The 21,116-nt window shown below is 59.5% G+C and overlaps 1 protein-coding gene and 2 long non-coding RNA genes across 4 annotated transcripts; 1 reads left to right on the top strand and 2 right to left on the bottom strand.

Moving 5' to 3' along the window:
• The first annotated feature begins 90 nt into the window (after positions 1-90).
• Positions 91-21,103, top strand: Ap2a1 (adaptor related protein complex 2 subunit alpha 1). Of its 2 annotated transcripts, XM_090322486.1 has the most exons (24): positions 91-275; positions 11,949-12,017; positions 12,101-12,243; positions 12,353-12,546; positions 13,556-13,685; positions 14,053-14,154; positions 15,171-15,279; positions 15,481-15,631; positions 15,928-16,096; positions 16,201-16,338; positions 16,503-16,685; positions 16,888-16,985; positions 17,214-17,445; positions 17,533-17,700; positions 17,776-17,939; positions 18,272-18,337; positions 18,544-18,600; positions 18,717-18,799; positions 18,890-18,979; positions 19,583-19,706; positions 19,787-19,903; positions 19,986-20,055; positions 20,169-20,303; positions 20,659-21,103. In XM_090322486.1, exons 1-24 carry the CDS (start codon positions 209-211, stop codon positions 20,734-20,736), a joined length of 2,937 nt encoding a protein of 978 aa, XP_090178612.1. In that variant the 5' UTR covers positions 91-208; the 3' UTR covers positions 20,737-21,103. The 2 variants fall into 2 exon arrangements, with proteins under 2 accessions (XP_090178612.1, XP_090178613.1); XM_090322487.1 differs by lacking the exon at positions 18,272-18,337.
• LOC150043522 (uncharacterized) lies at positions 8,030-12,359 on the bottom strand. Its single transcript, XR_016533411.1, has 2 exons — positions 12,255-12,359; positions 8,030-8,714 (listed from the first exon to the last, which is right to left on the bottom strand). It is a non-coding gene; the product is annotated as an uncharacterized LOC150043522 (long non-coding RNA).
• LOC150043521 (uncharacterized) lies at positions 12,820-15,109 on the bottom strand. The gene is made up of 3 exons (XR_016533412.1): positions 14,837-15,109; positions 13,372-13,481; positions 12,820-12,999 (listed from the first exon to the last, which is right to left on the bottom strand). It is a non-coding gene; the product is annotated as an uncharacterized LOC150043521 (long non-coding RNA).
• Positions 21,104-21,116: the final 13 nt, after the last annotated feature.

Raw genomic sequence — 21,116 nt, 5'->3', positions numbered from 1 at the left:
ACAGCTCCGAGCCGCGGACGGCGGAGCGGAGGGGCGGGGCTAGGGGCGGAGCCACGGCCTGCCAGCCCGCCAGCCCGCCCGCCCGCCCGCCCTCCCCCACGGCCGGCTCCGCGGCGCTGCCTGGGGTCCTTTCCGCCCGGTCCCGCCTGCCAGCCCCCGCCGCGCTGCGCCCCGTCCGGCCAGGCCCGGAGCCGACACCACCGCCATCATGCCGGCCGTGTCCAAGGGCGATGGGATGCGGGGGCTCGCGGTGTTCATCTCCGACATCCGGAACTGTGAGCTCGCGGCCGGGGGCGCGGCGGAGACGCGGGGGAGGAGGCGCGGAGGGGCCCGGGGGTCACGGCGGGGCCCGGGGCCGGGAGTCCTTGCGGCCCCGGGAGCGGCTCCCGGCTGGGAGGAGTGCGGGGCGAGGGCTGTCACGGGGTGTCCCCCGGCGGGGAGGGGCCCCAGGCGCCCCCGGGAGCGGTGGAACGGCGGGGGGGGGGCGGGCAGGACAGCGGCGGATCCCCGGTGTGGATAGGAAGAGGAGGGGGTGCTCGGTGGGGGTACCCCGGGGGGTGATGGAGTGGGAGGAGGGCTGCGGGGACCCGGAGGGAGTGGAACCCGCGAGGCCCGGGGGAAAGACCGGAGGGCCTTCCGGAGGAGGTGTCCGCGAGCGACAGGGGCTGCGGAGGTCACCCAGGCTCCCGGCGCCTGGGGCATGGAGTGGTGGCAAGTCCAGGGGCCTGGGGAGCCGACATGGGACGCGGAGGAGCGACGGGGGACACCTGTGAGGGATAAAGGGGCTCGAGGAGCAGGGATCCCTAGGGGACGTGGGGACCCTGGGGAAGGGGCTGCACTGGGCCCCCAGCCGCAGGGGCCCCTGAACGGAGAGGCCATTAGTATAGAACAGGGCGCCTCCGGGGAGGGGGTGAGACCTCCGGGGGTCAGGGCATGAGGGCTGTACCCGAGAGGGCGCTCAAGCCAGGCATCGGGGAAGGCCTGACCCAGAAGGTCTGGGCCGGGGTCCGAGCCCTTCCTTGTTTGACCACGGCCGGGAAGGGTTGTGGTGACAGTGGGTGATGGGAGGGCTGGCGGCGAGTCAGCTCTCAAGTCCTGGGAGCGGCCGGCGGGGCTGGAAGGCGCCACGAGCCCTCGAGGCTGCAGCCGCTGAGGGTCGGCCAGACCTGGCCGTGCACCCAGGCGCTGCATCCCGGGCCGGGTGACCTTGAATGTGGGGAGAATCGGCGCACAGTAGGTGTTCAGCGAGCTGGGGTTTTGCGTTCCAGGCTGGTCTTGGCTGGAGTCTTCCCTGTGCCTTCTGCTCGTCCCTGCACCCAGCCAGTGGGTGAGATGATCTGACACTGGCTTCAGTCGTTACCTTCCAAGTAGCTAGGATTGCGGCCCTGAGCCACCACACTTGGTGACAGATATTGGTAACCACGGGTGTAACCACGGGTGTACCTGCTGTTGGGTCTAAGAATCTGTGGGCCGGGAGTGTGGCCCAGTGGTAGAGGCCTTGCCTAGCATGCACGGAGACCTGGATTCCATTCCTTGGCACCGCAGACACACACACAAAAAACCTGGAAGTGTTGTGCCTCAGGTAGTAAGGCTCTAGCCTGAGAAAGCCCAAGAACAGTGCTCAGGCCCTGAGGTCATGCCCCAGGACTGGCCAAAAAAATGAATCTGTGTGACAGAGAACGTGCCCACATCCAAAGGCACAGGACCCTGGGTTCCATTCCTTGCACTACAAAAAAAAAAAAAAATGCTTGTTCACAAAAGCTAGAAAGTAACATGGGGAGCCGGGAGTTTGGCCTAGTGGTTAAAGTGCTTGCCTAGCATGCATGAAGACCCAGGTTCGATTCCTCAGTACCACAGACATAGAAAAAAGGCAGAAGTGGTGCTGAGGCTCAAGTGGTAGAGCTCTAGCCTCGAGAAAGTCCAAGGACAGTGCTCAGGCCCTGAGCTCAAGCCCAGGACTGACCAAAAAAAAGAAAAAAGTAATATGGGAAAAGCAGTAAATGATACACTGTCACAATGGCTAGTGCTGGGAAGAGAAAAGAAGAACAGAGAAAAGAAGAGCCAGGATTGAGAGGGTGCCTAGCAGAGGCCTCCATGTGCAGAAGATGAAAAGGAGGGAGAGCCAGTGGTAGGCAAGCCTAGCTCTTGGGGAGATTGACCTCTGAGAATTGTGGTTCAAGGCCAGCCTGGGCAGGAAAGTCCATAAGAGTCTTATTTTTCAACCAGGAAAAAGCCAGGAATGATAAAGCTTCAACCTTGACTAGAAAACCCAAGAGACAAGCTTGCCAGGCCCTGAGTTCAAGCCCCAGTGCCAGCTCACACAGGAAAGGAAAAACAGGAAAAATGAAGAAAAATGCCCATCTTGAACAAAAACACGAGAGAGCAAGCCTTGTGGATTTTAAGAGAACTAGGTAGATCGAGGCAGGGAATTGGCACATTCAAAGGTCCTGAGGTTGTAGCATGCTGGGGTGAGTTCAGATAAGAGGAGGAGACCCATGTTGGTTGGATCCTGGGCAGGGATTATGGGGTGACAAGGAGACAAAAGGCCAAGGCTCTTGAGAGAGGGTCTGGGCTTTGTGGGCCTTTCTCTGAGTGAATCCACAGCCATGGGACATGGAGATATGTGGCCTATTGATGTTCTAAAATAATCCTTCTGCAGCTGGGCTCACTGGTGCATTCCTGTGATCTCAGAGCTGCGGAGGCAGAGCAGGAGGATGAAAAGTTCAAGGCCAATCTGGACAACTATAGAGTGAGACTTTCCACCCCTCCCCCTGCAAAAAAAAGGGGATACACTAAAATAATCTGGCGTGACAGCTGAGAACCAAATCAGAAGAATGGTGGATGGTGGCAGTGTGGATTCCAGGGGGCTGCTGCCAGATGGCTTTTTGTTTTGTTTTGTTTTAAATCAGTGCCAGTACCTGGATTGTGTTCTCACTGGGCTTTTTAGCTCCTGACCTCTGCTCTACCACTTGTGCCACGCCGCCAGTCTGGCATTTTGCGGATTATTTCAGAGAGGACGTTTATTGCCCTTTTCTGCCTGGGTTGGCTTTGAACTGCGATCCTCAGATCCCAGCCTCCCGATAGGCTGGGATTACAGACACCCCGCTTTTCAATCCCTCATGAATGAGGAATCTGTTGTAGAGGAAAGAGAAAACAGAAGTGTCCCGGCAGAGCCCCAGAGGGCGGAGGGGAGACTCAGCCTGGAGGCGCTGAGGAGGGTTTAGCACTGGCCGAGGCCAGAGGGCCAGGCCTTGCGACGCCCCCAGTGAGTGTGTTTCAGGCCTGAGGTTGGCACTGGGCACACAGTGACAGAGTAGATGTCTTTGTGGCGTTGCCTGCAGGTGGCAGCTGTCTTCACGGACGCGACTCCACAGCCATGACAGAGGGACTGTAGCAGGACATGGGTAGAAGGACACAGTGCAGCCCATCTTTACCGCAGAATATTATTCGGCTTTGAAAAGGGTGTGGCTCAGTGGTAGAGTTCCTGCCCAGCGAGCACGAGGCCCTGCGTTCGAGCCTCAGTGCATTTGTCATCCCAGCTATCCAGCAGGCAGTGGTAGAAAGGTCATCATCGGAGGCTGGCAGACGTGAGAGACAGCGTGCGTGATAAAAGGCCAGGGGGCCTGGTGGCGGCTCACACCTGTGGTCCCAGCTACTCAAGAGGCTGAGATCTGAGGACCACGGTTCAAAGCCAGCCTGGGCATGGAAGGCCTTGAGACTCTTTTTTTTTTTTTTGGTTGGTTGTGGGACTTGAACTCTGGGCTGGGCGCTGTCCCTGAGCTCTCCAGCTCCAGGCCACCACCCTACCCCTGGAGCCACAGCGCCACTTCTGGTTTTCTAGTGGTTAACTGGAGATGAGAGTCTCCTGGTTTTTAGTGCCGGGGCTGGCTTTGACCCTTGGTCCTCAGATCTTGGCCACGGGGTAGCTAGGGTGGCAGGCGTGAGCCACCACACCCGCTGGCCTTGGGACTCTTACCTCCCAGGAGCCACCAGAAAATCAAGTGGCGCTGGGGCTCCAGTGGTAGAGCGCTAGCCCTGAGTTCAAGCCCCATGACCGTCAAGAAAGGGGGTGAGGGGAGTGTGGCTGGTCTAGCGTCTGCCCGGCAGGCACCCCGCGTGGCTTGACCGCAGTTTGCCAAGTTCCCGAGAAGCCCGATGGCCGGGCCGTGCATGACTCCGTGCAGTGGAATGCGCTGAGCCGGCCGGTCCCAGAGTCCGGGGGCCAGGGGGGGCCGAGCCCGGCGGAGGCGGGCGGGGACTCAGGGCCGCTGCTCTCGAGTCCAGGCTTTCTTTTTGGGGTGAAGAAACGGCCCTGGGATTAGTTAGCGGCAAGGCTTGCGCAACACGGAATGTACAAAGACTTTGCTTCGGGCTGGGTTGTAGGCGGGACTCGGTGCCCGGGATCGAACTCTGCTCCTCACGCAGCTCCTGCCAGGCAGCTGCTTCACCACCTGAGCAATGCCTCTGGCTCCCTTTCTTCCTTTTCTCCTCCCTCCCCCCCTTCTCCTCCCCTCCCCCCTCCCCCCTTCCTTCGTCTACTACTAGGTTTGAACTCAGGGCCCCCCTCACACTTGCCTGGTCTGCTTGCCACCTGAGCCACGTTTCCAGCCATCTTCGTGCTGCTTTGTTGGAGATGGATCTTGAGGACTTTTCTGCCTAGGCTAAGTTTGCGTTGTAACCTCCCGGGTCTCGGCCTCCTGAGCCCCTGGCATTGCACCAGCCTGCCCCGATTTTGTTGTGTTGTTGTTGTTGATGGGACTTGAACTCGGGGTCTGGGGCCTGGCCTGAGCAGTTTTGCTCAAGGTTAGCGTTCTGCTGCTTTGAGCCACAGCACTACTTCCGGTTTTCTGGTAGCTCATTGGCCTTGACTTAAGCTCGGGCTGGCTTTGAACCTTGATCCTCCTTCTGAGCAGGGGTCTGCTTGTGCTTCGCGGCCTTGGGACCAAGCAGCCCTGGCCACTGTGCCCGGCAGTGTTTCCTGTTAGCTGCGCTGACAGGTGTGTGTCACCACGCCCGGCTGGTGTTTGAGATGGAATCTCCTAGGTTACATTTTCTCCTAGCTGGCCTTGAACTCTGGCCCTGCATTCTCCACCTCTCAAGCAGCTTGGATTACAGGCTTGTGCTACGTGAACACTGCCGTTTACAAGGATGTGGTGCATATGAGTTGTACCCCAGTTGTTGTTTTTCCACAGTGGATAGGTTAGTGGATAGGTTTGATGTTAAGAGTCTGGGCTCTGCCTGCTTGCTTCACCAGAGACTGGCGTGAGTGAGGCCCAGGGCAGTGCAGAAGAGCTATGAGGCTGAGCCCTGGCTGGTGCAAAGGTCCTGAGGCCAGCCTGTGGTTGGTGCAGAGGGAGCAATGTGAGCTGGGATGGGGCTGGAGGTGGTGCCAGGGGCTCAGCGGGGAGAACACAGGCCTGGAGGAAGGGCGGGGTCTGATAAGAGGGTGAGGTCCTCCGTTATCCAGCAGGGCCCAACAGGGGCTGCCTGCTATCTAGGCCTCCAGCATGGTGGCAGAGTCACAGATGAGCATTTGCTGAGCAGGTGAGGAACCCCAGTCAGGATCCATTAACTCCTGCTGTCTCCCGGAATCCCTGCAGCTTGTCCCTGCCCGAGTCTCTGGAGATGTCTGTTGAATGAATGAACGAGTGAGTGAATGAACCCATCTTCATTGTGGATGACCCTGCCGTGTGCCATGCCTCCCACCGGGGTGAGGAGAAGAGGAGGGCAGGGCCCTCGTGTTGGCCGCACAGGCAATCTCTCCCTGAAAAGATGGTATTGGAGTGATGGAGGCTGTGCAAAGGCCCTGGGGCTGCATTGTACTTGGAGTGTAGGGGGGCTGGAGGGGGAGCAGGGTGAGCTGGTACCAGCCACAGCCACAGGGGAAGAGGACAGGGCTTCCCACCACTGAGGGACAGCTGGGAGACCCAGGACTGGGAGTCAGGGATGACCTCTGACCTCTGACCTCTATGGTGAGAGGAGAAAGATGACCGACTCCCCCAGGCCCTCCAGCCTAGTTCTGCACTGGAAGAGCAGAGTGGAGCCTGGCCCTCCCCTGCCCTCCCCTCCCCCTGCCCTCCCCCTCTAGCCACATCCCAAACCTCCCCTGCACCCTCGGGGCAGCCTCAAGCTGTGATCTGCCTGCCTCCTCCTCACAGATCGCTGGGATTATAGATGAGCACTTTCGGGGGACCCCAGGCATGGGGCTGGGGCAGGGGGCCAGGCCCCCCACACAAGGGAAGGCTGTCATGAGGCGGGTTCAAGGTGTGAGGCCATGGCGGCCTCTGCCTCCTTCCTGGCTCCCTCCAGGGCAGAGCCCTGGTTTGTCCAGATGCCCGTGACGGTAATGGACGACACACCGCAGACCCTGGCGCCAGGAGCCTTCCCTGGCCTGTAGCAAGGTGGTGGCTGCCTTCCCACAGGACCATCGGTGTTGCCGCCCCAACCTGAGAGGATTTCCGGAGGCTCACCACGCCCCCCCCGCCCCGCATCCTGGCCAGCCATGGCTTTGATGCACACACAGTATGTGCTTCCTGACCTCTTCACGTCCCAGCCTCCACGCTGCCCCCGGGCCTTTGCACATGTTCTTCTCCTACCCCGAGGCCCACATCGGCCTCATCTTCTGATCTTCAGTCTAGAGAGCTGTGTGCCTCTGAGCTCCCCCACCCCTGTCCAGGGGCTCCCCAAGAACAGCAGAATGCAGCTCCTTTCCTGGCTCATCCAAAGTCCCTTTGTAAACGTCATGGAGCACATACTGGTAATGCCAGCTACTCGAGAGGTGGAGATGGGCAACATCAAAGTTCAAGACCACCCCAGGCAACGTGTTAGCCAAGATCCATCTCAGCATACACGCGGGGGCCTGTGGCATAGCCTGTCATCCCAGCGGCGCAGGAGTCGGCACAAAGCCAGGCTCCGGCCACCCTGGGCGGAAGCACGAGACCTAAGACAGCCGGTGGGCCATGCGGCAGGCTAGCGAGGTCACGACCTCCCTTAGTGACACCAGAAGGATGCAGGAAGGAATGTGTGCCTGCCGTGTGATGGCAGGCTCTCTGCTGCCGGCTGGCCCTGAGTGCTGGCCAGGCCTTGTCACCAGCCCGCTGGCCGTAACCGCCCTTTCTTGGTGTGTCACCTCCATAGCTGTGCTACTTGAATATAGACATGTGCTAAGCCCCACCTTCGCCCTCCTCCCTCCCTCCCTCCCTCCCTCCTTCCCTCCTTCCCTCCCCTGCCCTCCCTTCTGCCAGCTGTGCCTGAGTTTTCCCTCTCAGGTTTTTTGGTTTTGTTTTTCCCAGTCCTGGGCTTGAGCTCAGGGCTGAGCACTGTCCTTGGACTTTCTCAAGGCTAGAGCTCTACCCCTTGAGCCTCAGCACCACGTCTGGCTTTTTCTATGTATGTGGTACCGAGGAATCGAACTTAAGTCTTTGTGCATGGTAGGCAAGGACTCTACGACTAGGCCACACTCTAGGCCCCTATTTATTTATTTATTATTTGTCACTTGTGGGGCTTAAACTCGGCCTGGGCCCATCCCTGAGCTCTTTAGCTCAAGGCTACGCCCTACCCCGTGAGCCACAGCGCCACTTCCAGTTTTCTGGTGGTTAATTGGAGATAAGAGTCTCTTGGTCTTTAGTGCCGGGGCTGGCTTTGAACCATGGTCCTTAGATCTCAGCCTCCTGAGTAGCTAGGATGACAGGCGTGAGCCACTGCGCCCGGCTCTATTGTTTTTTTGTGTTTTTTTTGAGAAGATTGTGAACTAGATGTGGACAGGCTAAAGAAAGATGAGTTAAAGAAATAGATGACTTTTCGTGGGGAATGTGGCTTAGTGGCGGAGCCCTTGCCTCGCATGCACGAAGCCCTGGGTTCAATTCCTCAGTACCCCATACCCCGAAAAGGCCGAAACTGGCACTGTGGTGCCAGCCTTGAGCAAAAGAAGCTCAGAAACAGGGCCCCAGGCCCTGACTTTAGCCCTAGGACTGCCCCCTCTTCCCCCCACGAAAAAAGAAAAGAAAAACGTGACACGCACACAATCAAATATAGCTGGTACTCCTCCTATTCTTGATGCGCCCATCTGTGAATGCAGCCAGCTGCACACCAGAAATACCCAAATCACATCCCACTGTCATGGCGGTCTCTCTCTCTCTTAACGGCGCGTTGCCGCAGCCGACCGGCCTGGGCCAGGGGAATTCCGTAGCTGGAGTTGAAGCCTGCGGGGTCTGTGCAGATTCTTTTGTCGGTGACTGGTCTTGGATTTTGACATGCAGACGTTTTGGGGGTCTTTGAACCAATCTGTGGCTTCTGAGAAGAGCTAAAGTGTTCCCTTGGAACATGTGACTTTTCACGTTAAAGATTATTAGCAGAGTGGCTGGGAATGTAGCCCAGTGGTCGAGGGCTGGCCTAGCAGGTGGGAAGCCCTGGGCTCAATTCCTCTACCGCATACACAGAAAAAGCTGCACGTGGTGCTGGGACTCGTGGTAGAGTGTAAGCTTGGAGAACAAAGAAGCTCAGGGACAGTGTCCAGGCCCTGAGTTCAAGCCCCAGGCCCGGTAAAACAAAACAATTGCGTATTAGCAGAGGGCTGGTGGCGCAGGCCTGTGATCCTGGGCTGCGATCTGAGGATCTTGGTCTGAACCGTCATGAGTCTTATCTCCAGTTCAACACCCAAAGCCAGGAGAAGAGCTGTGGCTCCAACAGTGGCGCTCCGGCCCTGATTGAAGAAGCTGAGACGGCACCCAGTCAGTCCCTGAGTTCAGGCTCCAGAATCAGCATGCACACAACAAACATGCACACACACACACACACACACACAGTGTAAAGACTATCAAAAGTGTATCAAACACTCTAATTACAACATAAGCAATGTTTATTTTATTTATTCATTTTTGCCAGTCCTGGGCTTGAGCTCAGGGCCTGAGCACTGTCCTTGGGTTTTCTCAGGGCTAGAGCTCTACCACTTGAGCCTCAGCACCACTTCTGGCTTTTTTCTTTTCTTTCTTTCTTTCTTTCTTTTTTTTTTTTTGCCATCCTGGGCTTGAGCTCAGGGCCTGAGCACTGTCCTTGAACTTTCTCAAGGCTAGAGCTCTACCACTTGAGCCTCAGCACCACTTCTGGCTTTTTCTTTTCTTTCTTCCTTTCTTCCTTTCTTTCTTTCCTTCCTTCCTTCCTTCCTTCCTTCCTTCTTTCTTTCTTTCTTTCTTTCTTTCTTTCTTTCTTTCTTTCTTTCTTTCTTTTTTTTCCAGTCCTGGGCTTGGGCTCAGGGCCTGAGCACTGTCCTTGAACTTTCTCAAGGCTAGAGCTTTACCACTTGAGCCTCAGCACCACTTCCGGCTTTTTTCCTTTAACCACTAGGCCAAACTCCCGGCCCCTGGCTTTTTTCTATGTATGTGGTAGTGAGGAATCGAACCCAGGCCTTCCTGCATGCTAGGCAAGGACTCTACCACTAGGCCAAACTCCCAGCTCAGCAATGTTTATTTTTCTGATGCTGGTGATAGAACCCAGGCCTTGTGTCTACCAGGCTAGCATTCTACTATCCACCTACACCGTGACAGCCTGAGCCCCTGGAGGTAAGTGTGTGTCCATGATGAGTGCATATCTGCTGACACCAGGGCTTGAACTCACCACCACCTGAGTCTTTTTTTCTTTTTTTTGGTCGTGGGGTTTGAACTCTAGGCCTAGGCACTGTCGCTAGCTCTTAGCCACTCGAACCACAGCGCTACTTCTAGTTTTCTGGTGGTGCATTGGAGAAAAGAGCCTCATGGTTTTTGTGCCCAGGCTGGCTTTGAACGGCGATCCTCAGATCTCAGCCTCCCGAGTAGCTAGGATTACAGGTGTGAGCCACTGGTACCTGGTTGGGGAATCCTGTCTTATAGACTTTTCTGCCTGGGCTGGCCTCGAACCATGATCCTCAGACCCCCATGTTCTGCATCGTTGGAGTCAGAGGCGTGAGCACTAAGGCCTCGTTTGTTTCCCTTTTTGAGACAGGGCCTTGCCCTGTAGCCCAGGCCAGCCTTGGAGCTTTCAGTCTCCCAGCATCCACCGCCAGAACACCGAGATTCCAGGGCTGTGCTACCACTTGACTCTCCTTAAAGCTTTAATGGCAGTTTCCATAAAAACATTCACCTTCCTGAGTGAGGGGCGTCTATCTGTGAAAGCCACAGTGGTCACCGCTGTCCACCCTCAGCCTGTGCCTTGGCTCAGCTCCGCCTCTGGCTGGCCACTTGGGGCTGAGCCCTGCAGGCCCCTCTTTGCTGCCCGTGGTCACACAGGCTCCCTGTGTGCACGCCCGTGTGTTAGGCCAGGAGCCTGAGGTGCATCTCGGGAGCTGGTTCACCCAGATCGGGAGCTTCTGGGTCACTCTGCCTGGGCCTGGCCCGGGAGACAGGTAATTAATAAATCATGGGTATCGGATGCCCCGTACTGCGTGTGATGCAGTTCTGGCCTCGTGGACTGCGCCCAGGGGCCTGGCACTCTGCCCTCGATTGACCCTGTTCTGAGTGCCAGTCTCCCCCCCCCATTCCCAAGGCCCCTTGTTTTCCCTTTTTTTTCTGGCAGTAATGCAGATGGACCCCTGTGGAAAGCCCTCTGCCATGTGAGCCACACCCCTGACCCTTCGTGATTTTTTGGCCTAGGACTTGGGGCTTGATCTCAGGATTTGACCACTGTCCTGTAGCTTTTCCACTCCAGGCTGGCCCTTTACCACTTGAGCTACACCCCTACTTCCAACTTTTTGGTGCTTCATTGGAGATCAGAGTCTCATAGACTTTTCTGCCCTGGCTGGCTTGGAAGCACAATCGTCAAATCTCAGCCACCTGCATAGCCAGGATTACAGGCAGGATCACCGGGCACTGGCTTTACTTTTTTTTTTATTTTATTTTGCCAGTCCTGGGCTTGAGCTCAGGGCCTGAGCGCTGTCCTTGGACTTTCTCAAGGCTAGAGCTTTTACTTTTTGTCTGGACCAGCCTGGACCCTCCATCCTCCTCTTCCCCTGTAGCTGAAATGACAAGGTCTCCACACAGCTTTTTCCGTAGACGGGGGTCTCACTACCTTGTTGCCTGGCCTTGAACCTTGAGCCATCTCCGGAGTGGCTCGGGGTACAGGCACGAACGACTGCACTCGCCTCTCACATTCCTGTCCACTTCTTAATCCACTGCGCTCAAAGCCCACCTCGCTGTGGAGCAGCCATATCTCCCGTGCTGCCCACCTCGTTAAGCAGTGAGTGTGCCCACTGGCTCTCTGGGCACAGATCGTGTCCACAGAGGGGCTTTCAGGAACCTTCCCTAGAGGATGATGCCATGTGATCCCTTGTTTATTCCCTCCTTCATTCATTGAATGCATCCAAACCTCCCAGGAGGACTAGGCCCTGAGCGGTGTGGGTGCCAGGATGTGGACCTGGGCTGGTCTCTTCCCTCCAGCTCTTCCGGGAGTCCCTGGGGTGTGTTTCTGGAGATAAGTGTGGCAGTGTGGATTGGGCTTTGAAGTGTGTGGGGCAGGAGGAGGCTGTGGCCCAGCAGTGGGTATAGAGGTCTCTCCCAGGGGCCTGGGCTTGGACCCTTGGTATGCTTGGGGTTACTCGCTGAGGTTGGGCCAGATGGGTAGGGTGTGGTGAGGGTGATGGCCCCAGGACAAGGCTGTGAGAGGTCAGCCAGGCACCATCCAGTCCACCCAGTCTTAGAAAGGCCGCTGGGACCCGGGGGCCCATGGACGGGCCCAGGCAGGTGTTTGGGCAGTGTGCCAAGGTCTCGCTGTGGTGTGGGGATGGGTCCAGGGGGGGCATGGCTCAGCCCCAGCTCGCCAGCCACATTTTGCTCAGTCCTCAGTCCTTACTATGGCCTGCTTGGGCCTCGCTGGGCAGGCTGGGGCGTCTCGGGGGGGCTCCCAAGGCTGTCAGCCACTCATCCTCACCGAGAGGGAGAGCAGGTAGCTAAGCGTGTCCTCTCCTCCCCTCCCCCAACCAGGTAAGAGCAAAGAGGCGGAGATCAAGAGGATCAACAAGGAACTGGCCAATATCCGCTCCAAGTTCAAAGGTAGGCGGGGCTGAGCCGGCCTGGGTGGGGGCGGGGCTCCTGGGTCTGCTTCCTCACTCTGCACCCCCACCCCACCCCTGCAGGGGACAAGGCCCTGGACGGCTACAGTAAGAAAAAGTACGTGTGCAAACTGCTCTTCATCTTCCTGCTGGGCCATGACATTGACTTTGGACACATGGAGGCTGTTAACCTGCTCAGCTCCAATAAGTACACGGAGAAGCAGATCGTGAGTCTCACCTGGTGCTTGGAGGCCGGGGTCTGCACTCGTGGGCTGAAGGTGGGATGAACGGTCACTTGGCCCAAGGCTGGCAGCCATCACCTTCTTCCCCTCCCAGGGTTACTTGTTCATCTCTGTGCTGGTGAACTCAAACTCGGAGCTGATCCGGCTCATCAACAACGCCATCAAGAATGACCTGGCCAGCCGCAACCCCACCTTCATGTGCCTGGCCCTGCACTGCATCGCCAACGTGGGCAGCCGGGAGATGGGCGAGGCCTTTGCCGCCGACATCCCCCGCATCCTGGTGGCTGGGTAAGTCACTCGGAAATCAGGGACAGGAGGCCAGGCACGTGAGAGACCGGAGCCGACATGGACGGGCCATGGAGCCCTGGCAGCGCTGGAGACCTCAGCATTGGTGGTGTCTCCCGGTGACCCGCCTGGTCCCCACACCGCTTGCCAGGGGCCCCTGCCCAGAACCACACAAAGGGCTTTCACCCTGGTGTGCCCTCCCTTCCCAGGCACCCTGGGGTTTCTCACTTGATCATGGTTTTGCTTTGCAGAACGGGGGCCTGAACTCAGGGTGTTGTTCTAGGTAGGCAGGTGCCCTTGCGTTGAGCCACCACCCCAGCTCCTTTTTGTAAGGGTCTCCTTTTGTGCTCCAGCTGGTCTCCGCATTAGCTGCTCTCCGCATGAAGCCTGTTCCGGTGGCTGGGATGGCAGGTGTACACCCGTGTCCAGCTGCTGGTGAAGATGGAATCTTGTGGCCTGTGTGTGTGTGCGCGTGTCAGTGTGCCAGTCCTAGGGCTTGAACTCAGGGCCTGGGCCTCCCGTACTCAGGGCTAGCACTCTACCACCACTTGAGCCAAGCACCACTTCCAGCTTCGTGTCAGTTAATTGGAAATAAGAGTTTCACGGGCTTTCCTGTTTGGGCTGGCTTCTAACTGCAATCCTGGAATTACAGGCGTGAGCCACTGGCGCACAGCTCTTGAATTTTGATGCCCAGGCTGGCACTGAGTCATCATCCCCTGTCTCTGCTTCTGAAGTAGCTAGGATCGTCGGCCACTCCACCCTGTCTGAAAGTCTCTGAGTTAGTTCTGATGGGATAGCCCCCGCCCCCCCCCCAGCGGGCATTTGTACCTGTGTGCCGGCTGCCGTGCCCAGTGGCAATGCTGGCGCCATGGCGTGCTTGGATGCCCAGTGAGTAAGCAATGGCATGGAGACTGGACGTTGTTCTCTGACCTCCAGACCTGAAGAGAGGATGGGGGTGTGCGGGGCCGGGTTATTCTGACGTCTTGTCCCCCCACCTCCCGTGGCCCCGCAGGGACAGCATGGACAGCGTGAAGCAGAGTGCGGCCCTGTGCCTGCTGCGGCTGTACAAGGCCTCCCCGGATCTGGTGCCCATGGGCGAGTGGACGGCACGCGTGGTGCACCTGCTCAACGACCAGCACATGGTGAGGGGACCTGAGCTCCTCCGTCCTGGCCCACCTCTGCCGGACCCTCAGCTGGGTCCCTGCTGTGCCCGACCTACCCAGCTATCCGGAAACACTGCTTCCAGCCCCGCAGCCCCCTGGGATCCTGTCTAGTGATGCCCACCCCGTCCCTGACCCGGACCACAGAAAATCCCTGCCGTTTTCTGATGCCCAGTGCACAGACGCTTCCAGCTCTTCCTTCCCCAGCCAGAGGCCACCACCATTGGTCCATCCCATCATTCCTTGGCCCCTGGGCCCCACAGCTCCTCCCCCAAATACCAGGGGCCCCCAGGACCCGGGCTCTGTAGCCTCCCCATTCCACCTCTAACCCCCCCCCTCGCCCCTGCAGGGCGTGGTCACGGCCGCTGTCAGCCTCATCACCTGTCTGTGCAAGAAGAACCCAGATGACTTCAAGACCTGCATCTCGCTGGCTGTGTCTCGCCTGAGCCGGGTGTGTGTGGCCCCTGTGTCAGTGGGGTGTGTGGGGGGTGTCCCAGGCTCCTTGTGCCCCAGGACTCCTCTCTGTGCCTCCGAGCAGGCTCTGGGCCTGGCCCATCCAGGGTCACCACTCGCTGGCCGTGTTACTCCAGGCGAGTGGCCTGACCTCTCTGGGCTCGGGAACCAGTGTGGTCCACGGAGAGGACGGATGCCAAGGCTGCCTCACAGCACTGGCTGGGGGGTCAAAAGCCAGTTACTCAAAGTGAGAGCTGCCCTCAGATGCCCACTCTGGCCAGGCCTTTTGTGACTCTTTTTTTTTTTTTTTTTTTTTTTTGCCAGTCCTGGGCTTGAGCTCAGGGCCTGAGCACTGTTCTTGGACTTTCTCAAGGCTAGAGCTCTACCACTTGAGCCTCAGCACCACTTCCGGCTTTTTTCTATGTATGTGGTACCGAGGAATCGAACCCGGGTCTTCGTGCATGCTAGGCAAGCACTTTAACCACTAGGCCAAACTCCCGGCCCTTGTGACTCATTTTTGTAAGTCTCTTTTCACTGCGTCCTGTGCCTCTCACCACCTTCGCTCCTATGCTGAGAACACGCCAGGCTGTGCAGGCAGCACCGGGGACCTGGTCATGTGACCCAGCACAGATCAGGAGGATCACGGACCATGTTGGCGTGGGCATAAAGCAAGATTCTACCTCGAAAATGACCAGTGCACAAGAGGGCTGGCTGCAGCTCAGTGGTGGAGCACTCGCAAGTCCAACCCCTCCTGTTGCCAGAAAGGAGGGGAGTGGGTTTCTCCATTGGGTAGAAGCTTTCCTGCCCTGGGGCCTTCCACCGGGTCCCACCTACCTCCTCCCCATGGTGGCCTCTGGGGGGGGAGGAGTGCCAAAAGACAGTCCAGGGTGGTGTGGCCAGGACACACAGCCCAGGGTCAGCGACACAGTGGCCCAGCCCAGGCTGCCACATGAAACCAGCAAAACCCCCCCCCGCCTGCCCTGCTCACGCTCGCCTTCCTCGCCTGCCCTGCAGATCGTCTCCTCAGCCTCCACCGACCTCCAGGACTACACCTACTACTTCGTCCCCGCGCCCTGGCTCTCGGTGAAGCTGCTGCGGCTTCTCCAGTGCTACCCGCCGCCGGGTAAGGGACCAGCTTCCCGCCACTGGCGCCCAGCTCTCTCCTCTGCCCCAGGTCCCCTGTAGATCTGGGGACAGTGGCTGTTCTGTGCCTGTGATCACACTTGGCACAGTGATGGGGGTTGACTTGGGCTCTGGCTGGCCCCACTGGCTTCTGTGGTGCCACTGGGGGGCGCTCAGCCGGGCCTGCCTTCTGCTTCCGCAGAGGACGCCGCAGTGAAGGGGCGGCTGGTGGAGTGTCTGGAGACCGTGCTCAACAAGGCCCAAGAGCCACCCAAGTCCAAGAAGGTGCAGCACTCCAATGCCAAGAACGCCATCCTGCTCGAGACCATCAGCCTGATCATCCACTACGACAGGTGCCTCTGGGCCGGGAGGCTGGGCTGAGGGACGAGGCGGGGCCTGGAGCTGTGGACCTAATGGAGGAGGGACAGCGGGGCACGATAAAACGTGACCCCAGAAAGCTGGTGCTGTGAGCCTTCCTGGGGCAGGACTGCTGCACACCTTTATCTGGACCCAGATGTCCAGGTCCTGAGGAAGGCCAGGGCCAGGTGGGCAGGGTGGGGAAGTTGAGGCCTGGACCCCTCCAGAGCAGTGGGATGGGGTCAGCTCAGGTTCGTCCTCATCTCCCTGTCGCTCTTGCCCCTGCCTGCAGCGAGCCCAACCTTCTGGTGCGGGCTTGCAACCAGCTGGGCCAGTTCCTGCAGCACCGGGAGACGAACCTGCGCTACCTGGCGCTGGAGAGCATGTGCACGCTGGCCAGCTCCGAGTTCTCCCACGAGGCCGTCAAGACCCACATCGACACTGTCATCAGTGCACTCAAGGTGGGGCTCTGGCCACCTCTCCTGCCTACTCAGGGCGCCCCGGGCCCAGAGGCCAGGGCCCGGCCAGCCCGGAACCCAGCCTGGGCCCTGCTCTCCCCCCTCAGAGCGAGCGGGATGTCAGCGTGCGGCAGCGGGCGGCCGATCTCCTCTACGCCATGTGTGACCGCAGCAACGCCAAACAGATTGTGTCCGAAATGCTGCGCTATCTGGAGACAGCAGACTACGCCATCCGTGAGGAGATCGTGAGTCGGGGGCTGGGGCTGGGGGAGGGGGGGGCTGAGGCGGAGTGTGCTGGGTATCTACCTGGGGGCAGCATCGAGCCCAGGTCCAGGGGGATGCCTCACGCACACGCACGCGCACGCACGCACGCCCACATACGACGTGCCTGGTGGCCCTCCCTGCCCAGGTCCTGAAGGTGGCCATTCTGGCCGAGAAGTACGCCGTGGACTACAGCTGGTACGTGGACACCATCCTCAACCTCATCCGCATCGCCGGGGACTACGTGAGTGAAGAGGTGTGGTACCGTGTGCTGCAGATTGTCACCAACCGCGATGACGTTCAGGGCTATGCCGCCAAGACGGTGTTTGAGGTCAGTACCCCGAGCAAGACCCCCGGGCCTGGTAGATTCTCACGCCCCCTGCCCAGGATGGGAATACTCTGTCTGTGTGACTTCTGGGCTGGCGTCTCCCCACCTGCATCCCCGCGGAGGTTCCAGCCGGCACATGTCGAGCATGCCCGGAGCAGAGGCCATCGGGCCTTTCCTTCCTGTCCTCTCCCCGCCCTCCTCCCAGGCCCTCCAGGCCCCAGCCTGCCATGAGAATATGGTCAAGGTCGGCGGCTACATCCTCGGGGAGTTTGGGAACCTGATTGCTGGGGACCCCCGTTCCAGGTGAGGCTACTAGTACCTGTACTTCTGGGGGTTTGGGGGAACTCCCAGTGCTCAGGCCGAGAATACTGGGGGTTCCAAGAAATCCTCTGGGTGAGAGACAACCCAGATTCCTGACACAGAGCCCTGGGCCTGTGAGACTGCCCACCCCTCAAGCCAGCCCGTGATCCTGAGGGCCTGGGGGGGGGTCTCCACCCAGGGCAGCCCCTCACTCCTGCCTGCCCCCCACAGCCCCCCAGTGCAGTTCTCCCTGCTGCACTCCAAGTTCCACCTGTGCAGCGTGGCCACGCGAGCCCTGCTGCTGTCCACGTACATCAAGTTCATCAACCTCTTCCCGGAGACCAAGGCCACCATCCAGGGCGTGCTGCGGGCCGGCTCCCAGCTGCGCAACGCCGACGTGGAGCTGCAGCAGCGCGCAGTCGAGTACCTCACCCTCAGCTCCGTGGCCAGCACCGACGTCCTGGTCAGAGCCCTGTGCCCCCGGCCACAGGACCCTCCTCCCCTCCTAACCCGAAGGGTCACCCCGTGACCAGCTCCCTCCACCCCGCAGGCCACCGTGCTGGAGGAAATGCCACCCTTCCCGGAGCGCGAGTCCTCCATCCTGGCCAAGCTGAAACGCAAGAAGGGGCCCGGGGCCGCCAGCGCCCTGGACGATGGCCGCAGGGACCCCAGCGGCAGTGACATCAATGGGGGCGTGGAGCCCACCCCCAGCACCGTGGTGAGTCCTGGTGGGTCCTGGGGGCTGGGCCCACTGCCCGCTGCCCAGTCTCACCGTCACCCCCAACTTCTGCAGTCCACACCTTCGCCCTCCGCTGACCTCCTGGGGCTGCGGGCAGCCCCTCCCCCAGCAGCACCCCCAGCTCCCACGGCAGCCGGGAGCCTCCTGGTGGATGTCTTCTCTGATGGCCCGGCTGCCCCGCCCAGCCTGGGACCCACCCCTGAGGAGGCCTTCCTCAGGTACTGCCCTAGAGCACCCCAGTTCTCAACCTCTACCCCCTTTTCCACTCAGGTCCTCCCCATCCCCCTCAGCCTGCTTCTCTCTCCCTGCCCCTGCCATCTTTGCCAGTCCTGCCTGCTGCGTCCCTCTGGCCACTCAAGACTGCAGCCCTAGCCACCCTCTGTTGTCTTTTTTGTCCTTTCACCTGACCTGACTGTTTCTCAGCCTGCTCTTCCTTCTCTCCTTCCCTCCTCCCTCTCTGTCTCTCTGTCTTCGGTCCTCTTGCTGCTCTCTGGGATTGGCTGCCTGCCACGCCTGTCTTCTCTGTCTGCTCTGGGATTGGATGGCCCAGCGAGCTGGAGCCGCCTGCCCCTGAGAGCCCCATGGCTTTGCTGGCTGATCCAGCTCCAACTGCTGAGTAAGGGGTGGCCTCAGGAGGTGGGGGGCAGCCTCTTGTGTCCCCCGGTGGGTCCTAGTCCCACTGACAATGGCGACTGTCAGTCTGATTCTGTTCTCTGAGGTTCCTGGGGAGTCTGGATTTGTGGATTCTGGGGACCTATCCTATTCTGGGGTCATCTCTAGCTCCCCCACACCTCCCTATCTCACGCCTTTCCCCTCCCCCAGTCCAGGTCCTGAAGACATTGGCCCTCCCATCCCAGAAGCCGATGAACTGCTGAACAAGTAGGTCCTGGGAGAGAAGAGGGGTGAGAGGAAGGAGACAGCTGGAAGGCCCCAGGCAGGGCCTCAACAGGCTGCTTCCTGCCATCTTACCATCCTACCTTCTTTCTCCCACCCAGGTTTGTGTGCAAGAACAATGGAGTTCTCTTTGAGAACCAGCTACTGCAGATCGGAGTCAAGTCAGAGTTCCGGCAGAACCTGGGTGCGTCTCGGTGACCTGTGGGGAGGGGGCTGGAGGGATGGGGGTGCGGGTCAGAGGACCATGGATGCAGCCTTGTTCCCCCACCCCCAGGCCGCATGTATCTCTTCTATGGCAACAAGACCTCCGTGCAGTTCCAGAACTTCTCGCCTACTGTCGTCCACCCGGGAGACCTCCAGGCTCATATCCTCTCAGAACTAGCGGCAGCTCAGCCCCTCCCCTGCCCTTTGCCAGCCTTGCTGACCCAGGTTCCATTGTGCTGACTGACAGTCAGCCCTCCTCCCCCTTCCACATCTGTGAAGTGAGAGTGGCTCTGTGGGGGCCTGTTCTTGGTTTCATTCACTCCCTGTGGTTTGGGGTGGGGGGCGGGGGTTCCCTGTGTGGTTTGGACTGAGTCAGGTCTTGCCCTGCGGGGCCCAAGCTGGCCTAGAATATTCTGTCCTGCCTCCACCTTCCCCTCCCTGTCTGGGATCACAGACCTGCCACCATGGCTGTGGACATGAAGGCAGGGGCCGATGGAGATGGTGGTCATGCTCACTGGTCCCAGTCTCTGGCCACTCAACGTGCCACGGAGAGCTCTTGTGCTGGGCAGCTTCAGGGTTGCCTGAGGACATGTCACACGCGTCTGCTCCGGAGACTGCTGCGCGGTCACCCTCCCGTGACCCCGCTGTAGCAGGCAGGAGGACGCACGCAGCCGGGTGGGCCCGGGGTCTCCAGCGGAGCAGGGCTGCCAGGAGACCAAGAGTTCACAGCCAAGAGTGCCCGCTTCCTTGACCACGGCGGTACAGCTGGCTGTGCAGACCAAGCGGGTGGCCGCCCAGGTGGACGGCGGGGCCCAGGTGCAGCAGGTGCTCAACATCGAGTGTCTGAGGGACTTCCTGACGCCGCCCCTGCTCTCCGTGCGCTTCCGGTGAGGGGGCGGGGAAGCACGGGTGGGTGGGGCTTCTGGGAGAAGGGCGGGGCCTGACGGAGCTGGCTCTCCCCGACCAGGTACGGGGGTGCGACCCAGTCCCTCACCCTCAAGCTCCCGGTGACCATCAACAAGTTCTTCCAGCCTACAGAGATGGCGGCCCAGGACTTCTTCCAGCGCTGGAAGCAGCTGAGCCTGTGAGGGGCGGGGCCACGGGGCGGGGGCGGGGCCACGGGGCGGGGCGGGGCGGCTCTGACCGGAGCCTTCCCCACCCCTCAGCCCTCTGCAAGAAGCGCAGAAAATCTTCAAAGCCAACCACCCCATGGATGCGGAGGTGACGAAGGCCAAGGTGAGAGGCATGTTTGAAGGGTGGGGGCCCTCTAAAGCAGGGGCTTGGCCTGGGACGCCACTGGGGGAAACGTAGAGAACTCTGGTGTCCTTTGGTGCTCTTCCCCACACCAGCTCCTGGGGTTTGGCTCTGCCCTCCTGGACAATGTGGACCCCAATCCTGAGAACTTCGTGGGGGCTGGAATCATTCAGACGAAAGCCCTCCAGGTGGGCTGCCTGCTCCGGCTGGAGCCCAATGCCCAGGCACAGGTGAGTGCGGCTAAGGCTGGTGGAAGGGAGAACTCCAGATTGCCCTGTCCCAGCCTCTAGTCTCCTCTCCCGCATCCTTCCCACCTCTTGTCTTCCTTTTCTTTTTTTTTTTTTTTTGCCAGTCCTGGGCTTGAGCTCAGGGCCTGAGCACTGTCCATATGTCCTACCGAGGAATGGAACCCCGGTCTTTGTGCATGCTAGGCAATCACTCTACTACTAGGCCAAACTCCCTGCCCCTTGTCTTCCATTCTTCACTTCTGGGCTTACCTCACCTTTCTGTCTCCATCCAGCGGCGTGCCCCTCCCATATGGCAGCCAAGCCCCCCTCTAACCTCCCCACACTATGACCTCCCCAGATGTACCGGTTGACCCTGCGTACCAGCAAGGAGCCCGTCTCCCGCCACCTTTGTGAGCTACTGGCCCAGCAGTTCTGAGCCCTGGATCTACCCTGGAGATGTGGCTGGCACAAGGCAGCCCCTAGGACTGAGGCAGCTTCGGTGGATGGGGCAGCAAAGGGACCTCCACTGGTGACAGGGAAGACCCCAGGGTTGGGGGGATGCCTGGGAACTTCCTCCGGCCTTTTGTATTTTTATTTTTGTTCATCTGCTGCTGTTTACATTCTGGGGGGCCAGGGGGAGCCCCCTCCCTCCCTTTTCCCCCCCAAGCACAGAGGGGAGAGAGGCCAGGGAAGTGGGTACCACCTCCTCTCCTCCACCCTATTGTAGCCCCCTCCTACCCCCTCCTTGTCCAGGGGCCGTGTATTATTGTGAGTGAATAAACAGAGAGATGCTACTAGCTCCAGCTGTGTGTCAGT

The sequence above is a fragment of the Megascapheus bottae genome, chromosome 31 (genome assembly GCF_031878675.1).
Source record: "Megascapheus bottae isolate mThoBot1 chromosome 31, mThoBot2.hap1, whole genome shotgun sequence".
NCBI classification, from domain to species: domain Eukaryota; kingdom Metazoa; phylum Chordata; class Mammalia; order Rodentia; family Geomyidae; genus Megascapheus; species Megascapheus bottae.
The sequence above is the reverse complement of the archived record's forward strand: the minus strand, read 5'-3'. Positions and strand labels throughout refer to the sequence as shown.